We start from the raw sequence: 10,224 nt of genomic DNA, 5'->3' as shown, positions 1-10,224 counted from the left end.
TGTCTGGCTCTGTTGGGACTGGCTTAGATTTCTGTGCCTCCAATCCAGCTTTGGATCTGAGCAGGAGATGGGTGGTATCCCTAGAAGTCTCCTAATGACAGCGTGTTCCAGTTTGTACAGGGGACTGGCTTTAGGTTAGCCACGAGCTACAGGAAAATGGAACAAACGGCACTGGGCATCACAGGTAAAGCTGCGAAGGACAACTTAGGAGTTTCTTGAGGTTTTTTTTCAAGTCAAAAGGCCAGAAGCGTTCAGTGACTGATAAATCTTTAATATAAAAATTGTACAAGAATTTTGATACAAATTACAAGAGGTATTTGGACAAAATATGAATAAAATTCCATTTACATCCCCAAACCCTTATGCATTTTATGCAAAAGACATATTGTAGACAGTTATAGTACAGAAAATACAACAAAGGAAATAGTAAATAAACAATTTCAATTACCTTAGACTGCTAATAAAAACAAACCACAACGTGAAACAAAAACAAAACCATCGATTAAAATACATACAGTATTCATGAAGCTACCGACATCACAATTACTAGGTCGGGGATGCACGCTGTCCCATCTCTTGGTGCAGTTGCCTTTCCTGATGCAGATGTTGGTTCTGCCAGAGGCTTGGTGGAAGAGACCTCAAGGTAAGTGAGAATATAAAGAAGAAAGACCAAGTCCCCGAACTCCAGGCGAGAGAGGGACATATCTGGAGAAAAGTTCCTTTCCCTCAAGATACTTCAATTCCCTTTATCCGCTTTTGAGTATGGAATATAAAAGCTGAGACTAATGTTTTTGTAATTAGAGATGCATCAGAGAGTTTGAGCGGGGGCAAAAAAAGTCTCGTGTTCTCTTAGCCAACTGAGGGATCTCTCCACATCCCACAGACCCAAGTCTTGCTCAGTTTCTCAATCTTCTTTGCCCCCCTGGCCCACACTGAGCTCTCTCTCCCCCACACCTGCTCAGTCTGGCACTGGCAGAATAAGGGTAGCTCCCTCTATGGGGCAGCAGAACCAAAGTGTGCACAGGAAAGTGAGTGCGCTGCATACAATAAGTCTTAGTCCTATCGTGTTAATACATAATACTACAACATCTCATTCGCTTAATTCCCGTTATGTAAACCTGGGCAGGGTAGAACACACACATCTCCAAAGTGATCAACACCAGGACAAGGGAGGGTGCGTTCTACCCACCTGCCCCAGCAAAGATTTATTTGTTTTTGAGGGGAGTGGGTAACATCAGGAGAGGGAAGGGCAAGAGTGAGGACAGTTGGAAAGCCAGAGATTAAGACAGGCAATGAGAGGAATGAATGAACTCTGTACAAAGACATGCAAAAATGCTTGAAGGAGAGTATGAGATTTGAAAGAATAAACAGTCAGTCTTGGTTTATACATCTCAAGTGAACCTATGAACTCAGCACATTGGCTGGGAGTTCAAGACAATCATGCCTCATGAATCAGTGCTTCCATACAAGCTATTAGACTGATTCAGGAGGAGGAAGGGAGGATGCTTTGTCTCCTAGCAAGGAAGAGGCAGGCTAGTGAGTGCCCACAGAGACAGTGCCAGGTCAGTCCACCTTGCAGGATGGGTGGGGGGACACCCCGAGAGTTGGAGTTTTCACCTTCTTGGAAACCTTTCCAGGGCCAGCAGAGTAGAGCTCTTTCCCACACCTGGGGTCTCCCCAGAGTCTCCTCCCAGTCCTTGTATTCCATAACAGAAGTGGGCAGAGCCGGTTAATAATTGATGCCTTGGCCATCTTAGCAGTATATTTGTTCAACATCGCATTTGGCAACAGGAAACCTAATAAAAATCTTGGTATAGCACTTAGATTCTATCTTGAAGAAATATACTTTTATACTATCTACTCCTCTGCGTTTCTGTTAAAATACCTTTTTTTTTTTTGCTCTTCCTTCCCTTCAAAGGTTCTTTAAAGAAAACTAAATAAAGCATTACAACTATAAAATGTCCTTGTGTATCCCCATTACTTAGAGCCCAGGGGACAAAGCTAGTATTTGCTAGCATAATTTGTGCAATTTTGGCAACTGCGTTTTTAATTACAATTTTAGTAAGATGTTTGGTAACTGCTTACTAGAAGTACACGGGAGAATGTAAAAACCATCAAGTGCACGAACTGTCTTCACTCAGACCCAAAGTTCTTTCTCAAAGTGCTTTTCTTTGCAGTCCTTAGACCAGCTCAAGAAGTGACTTAGCACAGTTTGTCAACATAGACCTTATGCTACCTGCTCCGAAATCTGCTGTCTTCCTTTCCTTGCAAAAGTCTACAAAGACGACGCCTCCACATGGCACCTCAGTTGACTAACACCTTATCTGAACTGTGACTGCTCATGGCAGCACGATCTGCTTTCTGCCGGGGGTGCCATGGCAGTTGGCAGGAAGCATGATGACCCTTAGCTCCAGGCAGAAGGGGCGCAAATACAGCCTGCTTCATTTCATCACGAGTTAGCCCCTTTCAAGCCACCTTTGAAGTAGTCTCATATCCAGAAATAACCAACATGACCCGTTATTTGGGTTCAAGGTATTCTGGGACACAACATTTTGACTGTACTTCCTGTAAGCCTTTGCTCTTTGATCTTGTAGAGCTCACTATACGCCGGCCTCTCCAAATTTCCCGAAATGGAGAATTTACATTTCACATGTAAGATCTTCATTGTTTTAATGGCTAACGTTGAAGAAATGGAGCCTTATTTTATTCTGATTGTCAGCTTAGTTTGGCAAATAAACGTTAATCCATTTTGTTAACGGACTTAAAGAGTGGTATTGAAAGATAAAGTGTACATTTAATGCCATAGTTTGGTGCCAAAGATGTAAACATCCCAAACTGTTTTTCAGCCGCCATCCATAAGCAGTTTGTTTACAGCACACACACTTTTTGACAAGGAAGAAGGTTTTAATCTTTTCCCCGTGGAATTCGGACAAGCTAGTCCCACCCATGCCACTGATTGGCAGGGAAATGGTCTTCATTGCACGGCCACACCCAACATTCCCCAAATGGGATGAAGAGAGCACAGTCTGACTGTGACTCTCCGCTGACCCTTTATGTAAGACATCATCTTTTTACTGTCCACTTAATAGCTGGGGCGAGCATGTCGAAGCAGCCTACGGTTTCCTGTGTTGGGAGGCTAGAAGCTGGCGGGGGTGGGGCGGGGGGAGATGGCACAAAGAGACAGGAGAGATGGAGGAGGTGGGCTGATTGTGAATGAGCGTGTACAGCGGGGAACGGGTGGGAAAGCCTGGCCCTCTACTCAATTTCCCCTTCACCAGGGATAAACAGGCAATTACGCATCCTTTTATATTTGATGGCCAAGTGCTGAACTGGAAAGCTCGCTATTAGTCTGCGTCCCTTCAGGGCCAGGGCAATGAGCAGCCGGGAGAGCTGGGGCTGAAGGGGAAGGGGTGTTGTCCGCTGTTAGTGTGACAGTCTTGTCAGCGGCGTCCACATTACTGGGAGGTAATAAAGTGACAAGCAAGTTATTAGAAAGATATGAGGTGAAATTGAACCGAAGCTTCTTGCTGCTCAGCCTGGCTTTTGCCTTTCCTCTTTGTAATGGTCTGCTATTTGTTACAAACCGAGCCTTGTCCTGAACCCTATATAATTTTTTTTTTCCTGCAGTAAAGGTCAAATGAATTTACAAGAACACTTTGGAGAAGAATAAAGATAGCTTTATGACAACTATAGTGTGTTGCTTCAAATATACGCTCCATCTATATACATATATAATTATAATGAACAATAACACTGACTCAATTTAGTATACTTGTAAAAGTGTCGGACTTTTTAGCCCTGTTATTAGGCATTTGGAATTTTAAAAAATAAATGTCCAAAGGACAGTATCTGTCATCTAATTATTGTAGAAGGGCCGTAAAAATAAGTCTGTGTAAAATGTGGGGAAACCCGCATGAGGAAGGCGGGGCATGTGGACAAGAGCATGGGAGATGACCTACTGGCCGGCTCTATTAACAGGAGCTGCGTTATACCATTATAGTGAGTGCCTCTGCAATGACAGGAAGGCTGGGCACAAGCCCGGGGCATATCAGATACATTTTAAGAGTGACAGGGGCAAGAATAATATGTAACATTCTGAGTTAAAGAAGAAACCAGCTGCCTCTGTGCCTCAGCTTCCATTGTGACCACAAGACCATCGGCCACACAGTGTGATGAGCCTGCGAGTCTAGGCTGCCGCAGCATGCGAATGTGAGTCACTCGCATGCTCTCTACTCATCGCAATTAGAAGCAGGCTTCATGCTGGGCACGAGCTGGCGCTAGCAGTGCACACCTTTAACCCCAGCACTTGGGAGGCAGAGGCAGGCAGACCTCTGGGAGTTTGAGGCCAGCCTGGTCTACAAAGGTGGAGTTCCAGGATAGCCAGGATTGTTATACAAAAACCCTGTCTCAAAAAACAGAACAGGAAAAAAAAAAAGTAGGTTTCATCACTAGCCTGTAATTTAGGTGACTCCTTGCATCTCTGTGATTCCAAAGAAACCTGGCCATCACTTCTCACCCCCAAAATAAGAGCAACCCCAAAACTCACGGCTGCGTGTTCTGGCTCTTCTGACCTATAATAAACATCTTAAGATGTTTGTAAGTCCTCCCCGACATGTGCCCCGTGACTCACCTGGTCACGGGGTCCTCTGCAGGATCCTGCAGGATGTGTTGGTACCCACCATCAGGACTGACTTAAAGACTTCTCTCCTGGACAACCACTGGCAACGCATTAACAGTTTTCCTTTCCAGCTACCCTCAAACCAGAGCTGGAGCCGGCTCTCTGCTAAACGCCTCTCTCCTACGGAGAGCTGCACTCTCAGCCAATGGTTTTTGGCGTCTGCCTTTTATTACCCTCCTTGCTCATTTAGATCCCTCCTAAAAACAAAGACTGAGAGGGAAAGAGCAAAATCCACTCATTTAAATATTTCTAGTTTGGGGAACGCCAAAGTAATTAATTTTGTCATAATTTTAAAAAAGCTCGAAGGAGCGGTATGGCCACAGGATGGAAGCTAGACTCTCTGCTAGGCATCGTGCTCCTTGACAACAGCAGATGCAACACATCCTAGGACAGGCGGATTCTATTTCCTGCTATTCAGCGGAACCCAATGCCAGCACACTCGATTCAATCAAGGACTGCTCAGGTATGCTATGTCCATCTCAGTCTCATTATTGGCTTGTCTGTGTTTGAACTGCCAAGAGCCCCCATTTCATCCACTTGCCCGGTGTATAATCTATGGAGTACCCAGAGGAAATGGAGGGGGAGATGTTATTATATTAGGTGGCAAGCAGGTTTCTCCTGAGTACAATGGGCCACGCTTCTAAGTCAACTCATTCTTCATAGATTCGGACCTTTTCTTTCCTCTTTAGAGCAATGTGTACACTAATGGGCTGTAACTGGAAAGGCCTGGAAAGCCATGACCAAATGAGTCACATGACCAGGACGGTGCCACTGCTCTGCTAACACTGGTTTCTAAGAAGATGTTAGTCATATTGAGAAGGAAACTGTCTGCACATTTGAACCTTAAGAAAGGATCCGACTGACCAGGGCAGCTGCGCTAAGACTGCGCTAAGATGAGCTAGGCTGAGCTGGTTTATTTAAACACAATTACTAGTAGACCAAGAATACCAGGCTCTTTTATCTTTTCTCGCACTCTCAAAGCCAGATTACTCTTCTGTCTTTTTCCTTGTTCTCTTTCTCCCCCTCCACAGCATGCAGATAGATATTCCCTAAAGTGGACCCAGCCTTTCAAATATTTACAAAAACATAGTTTAAAGAGATCAGAATTGTATACTTCAACATTAGCTGGAGAACATGCACAACTAATATGGCCTAATCATATGCCAGCGATAAAACTTGGGCAAAACTCAATCAAATGGAAGAGAGCTACTTGGATGAAAATCTATGTTCCTATTAATTTTCAGCTAGAAACAGATGGATGTAGCTAAAAACGGTTTATGGGCAGAAAACTCCTACGAAGGAATAAACGAGCAGGATTGGGCAGAAATGAAGAGCGTGGCTGACCAAAGTGTGCATCCCCTTATCCTGTCCATTTGCAGGCAAGCCTGGGGGCCACCATCTTCAGGGGAAGCCAGAACTGCACTCAGACAAGCCCAAGAACCTGGGGAGCACAAGTGTGTATCTCACAAATCTACATTTCATGGGCTGTATCCACCCACCTCCCCTGTCCCTTTTATGCAAATAGGCTTTATACTGGAATATTTAGTTATGAAAAGGCCACCATAACAATTGGGCACAAGAGCAAACAAGGGACATACTTAAAAAGTGCCAGCTGCCCGGGTCCTAGGGCCGTTTCTGCACATCAAGTTTCCTAGCAAGGGAAACTCCACTTCTTGAACCTCATTCCTTCTGGACCTTTTCTAGTTGGCTGTAGTCATTAGCCAGGTGTGCGGTGACAAATGCTTGTTCAGAGTCTAGGTTGCTGGCTGATGTGACTCCTGGCAGCCAGGTCAGTCACCGAGGGGAGCCATTAGACATTTTACTCGACATTCGATTAAACACGCTAAACACAGATTTCGTAGAAATGAATTCTCACATCTCTAAGAGTGTAACAATTGAAAGTTGTTCAAACAGAAATGCATATCAATGTTCACAAAACAAGGTGTAGTCTAAAAGACCGTTTCCATAATTTCTGATGAGACTGTAACAATGTTTCAATCCTCTCTGAGTCCAGCAGTTGGTAACAGACAACAGCACTAGATAGAGAACGCTAAGAGGAAGGAGGGTTCGCAAACAAATGTTCATTATTCTAGTTCAGTCTTTCACAGACACACTGTACAGAGTCTTGTATAAAAGAGAGGGACACATCTGCTTGCTCAGTTTAACACGACACCAAACAAAGCAACTAAGCTCTGGGGAAATCAAAGGTACAAGGAAACAGAACAGTTATTACTAATTCCTCAGCTTTTTTACCGTAAACATTTGTCACTTAACAGACATTGCGTGTGATAGTTTCTTTGATACTGCAAATGCTTTTGGTCTTTCCTCGCGATGGAATACATGAAGGACCAAGTGGACCCCATGGCATCTTCAGAAGGAGATAGATATAAGGCTTTAGGAACACCTAGCTCATCTCTATGAGTGTACTGCTCAGAAATTCTCAAAAACTAAAAATCCGGAACCCCCAATGAATGATGCTTAATTTTGGAAAAAAAAAATAAATACTGTGAGGTACAACAAGTCGCACAGGAATGATAGCAGAAACATAGCAACAGTTTCCTTTGGCGAATTTAACGGAAGTGAATGCTGATGTGAGCACAGGAAAAAAAATTATAAAACATGAAAAAATGGAAATGATATGAAAAATTGAAACTAAGGGTATTTCTAAGTTTTAGATTGTTGGGAGAAATGTTTGAGGCCATTAAATGCAGAAAAGAAATACATTCTCTATTATGTAGTTTGACAAAATACTAGTGTTTGCCCCCCCCCCCCCCCCCCCCCGCCTTCTCCCCGGAAAAAAAAGAAAAGAAAAAGACAACAAAACCCACTCTGCAGGCACACCCCAGCAGTTCTGGCTGCAGACGAAGTTGAGTAAATACCATCATTTAGTCAGTATGCTGTGGTAGCCGGGGCTGCCGATGTGGTTAACCAGCTCAGGCAACATGTGTAAACATCAGAAACAAAACAAAACAAAAAGGTTTGGAGCAGTCTCCTCCCCCCTCCCCGCGCTTGTTCTCACTCTCAATGGCTTGGTTGCAGGCTTGCTTTCATTTCTCTCTGACAAATTCGTGTGGGGAAACACAAAACACTACACAGTGAGATCCTGTCTTCCCCTCTCCTTCTGCCGCTCGCTCGCTCGCTCCAAGAGGAGTGCTGCTCCATTCAAGTTCAGCACGTGAGTTTTCAGAGCTCCCAAGAACAGCCGCTGTGGAGGGCTTTGCACTTTTGTGTGTTAGGCAGGCCTGACTTGCCTTGCTGCTGCAGAATTTGCGACAAATGAGACATACAACAGACTGACCCAGCTCAGGCTTTCTCCTCTTTTTCAAAGGATAAGGGTTAGGGCCTTGGAAATAGGTGTTCAAATGCTTACTGTCTTCAGCTCTGCTCCTTTCGTGAGTAGTTCAGGCCACTGCGTCCTGAAATGGCATCCTGCCTCTACAGGAGTGACTCGGCTGTGTCACACCACATTACTGTCACTTAACATGCATGGAGGAAGGACACAAAGCTGATTCTAATAACACTCTGCACTCAGAAGAACCGCCGCTTTTTTTTTTTTTAAGGCGGTTTTCTGTGGCCAAAAAGTTGGCCTGTGGTTATGTTGAGTGACTAATTATATTTTCTTTTCTGAAAACTTGTGCAAAGTTGGCAGTTTTGTGTTAACACTAATACTTTTTGTTTGGCATCTGTGCCCTTTACTGACCAGAACATTTTTATACAAGTGGGTTGTTTTTAAAGGAAAGATACTCACTGAAGTATGGCGAGAGTTTAAGGAGAAGAAGAAGCATGGATATTACACATCCCCCTGTAGTGTATGAAAAAAAGTGCATGGCTGGACTCATGTACTAGTACGGGACATTTTAAAAACTCAGGTCTGCGCTGTGAAGCATGCCAGCACGTCTTAGTCACTATATCTAACAGGTAGTAAAAACAAGACCATGGGTTTTTTTTTTTTTTTGGTTGCTTTTTTTTTGTTTTTTTTTTTTTGTTTATATAAAGGAAATGTGCATTAATGCTAACAAAAATGAATAGAACTAGCCAACAAACTATTTATTTCCTGCATATCTAACAGCTGGATGTAACTGTCAAAATTAAAGAAGACTTAAACAACAATCAATACAACTGGTTTACATCATTGGCCTCTCAAGGCTAAATATTTACAGGCGAATCTGCCATGCTTTAATTAAAGATTCTCTCAAAACCTTCAAGTTCACAAAAGACAACTATAAGAAGTTCCTTTTTGTTTCTTTTCTCTTTTTTTCCCTTTTATTTTTTGCAGGCAACAGTCATAGGTACAACAAAATGTCTCTTTGGAGAAGACCAAGAATTATTCTATCAAAATTGGGGCTAGCTGAACACATATGTGTGTTCCTGTGTGTGTGTGTGTGTTGAAAGGGGTACTTTCGTTTTTACCCCAAGTAAAAGATCCACCCTCTCCCAAAACTATAAAGGAAAAGAAAAAAAATTCAAAAGCACCTAGTGTTTATCATTTTTATCTAAAGAAAAGAAATAGGTGGGTGCACAAGTGAAGACACAGAGCTACACACATGTGCACACACGCATGTGCCCCACCATGGAAGCACACTGGCTATGGCAGTTCAAACATGTAGGCCATCTGGTGAGAGCTGGCATTTGTAGTGTACGTTCTGGGACTAATCTATTGAAGTGAAGGGAATGTTTTTGTGGAGATTAGGGTTCTGACTGTGCCGGTTCCGGCTTCGCACAGAGGAAAACATCATGTTACAGCCCGGGACTTTGCACTTATGCATCTCTCGCAGATGCACAGTTTTGTAGTGGACCCTCAGGGTCCCCTTGTTGCTGTACATTTTGTGGCAAATGTTGCACATGATCCCACCATTGCTCCCAGAAAAGCTGCTGAACATAAGAGATCCTGAAACTTCAGCCCCTAGGCTGCCAGGGAGGGTGGGAGCCTCAGCCTTGTGTGCAGATTCCCCACTGTCACTGGCCCCATCAATGTCATCGAGAAGAATCCCCTCGTCGCTGCCTGCATCTGATTCTCTGGAGGAGTGGATACTGCTGCTGGACTGGAGGCTGGAGGTGGTGCTCAGGTCAAGGACCATGTAGTCCTCCGCCATGCCTCTCCCATACCCATTTAGGTGGGAGTCTTCTGTCCCTGCGGGAGAGGAGACATCTTCCCTGACATCGAGCCCCAGAGGGTGCTGGGCACCATAGATCTTCATTAAAAATTCATCCCGGAGGTCCTTGCTGAGGGAGGGCTGCGATGAGTCCAGGCCCATGTCATCGAGTTCTTTGGTCAACAGTTTACGATGCAGGTTTATGTTGGCACTGTGTCTAGGAAAACAAGAGGGAAGGGGGGAGGCGCACAGGGAGCGGGGAAGGGTGAGAAAAAGGAGAGCATTTTAAAATTGATTCAACTTTCAGTCAGCACCAAATAAGCACATTCATTCCTAATTACACCATTATAAAAGCAAGCATTCCCCACATCCTCGGGATTGAGTGCAGGTGGGAGGTGCAGAAAGGGGAACTTTCCATTGATGTCATTTTTATGAATCAACTCTTCAAGGGCC

General features: G+C 44.1%; 1 protein-coding gene across 10 annotated transcripts in view; it reads right to left on the bottom strand.

Annotated features, from left to right (window-relative positions):
• Positions 1-250: 250 nt before the first annotated feature.
• The window catches only part of Bnc2 (basonuclin zinc finger protein 2), a 403,030-nt gene continuing 393,056 nt past the window's right edge, over positions 251-10,224 (bottom strand). For 9 of the 10 annotated variants that reach the window (XM_050157442.1, XM_050157444.1, XM_050157439.1 and 6 more), the window contains one exon: positions 251-9,988. In XM_050157442.1, coding sequence (XP_050013399.1) covers positions 9,328-9,988 — 661 coding nt within the window. In that variant the 3' untranslated portion in view covers positions 251-9,327. The remainder of the gene's footprint in view (positions 9,989-10,224) is intronic. The other variant, XM_050157448.1, reaches the window with a different exon arrangement.

The sequence above is a fragment of the Alexandromys fortis genome, unplaced genomic scaffold, assembly GCF_014885135.2.
Source record: "Alexandromys fortis isolate MF-2015 unplaced genomic scaffold, M_Fortis_MF-2015_v1.1 scaffold_64, whole genome shotgun sequence".
Lineage (NCBI taxonomy): Eukaryota > Metazoa > Chordata > Mammalia > Rodentia > Cricetidae > Alexandromys > Alexandromys fortis.
This window is presented reverse-complemented; position numbering and strand designations above follow the sequence as displayed.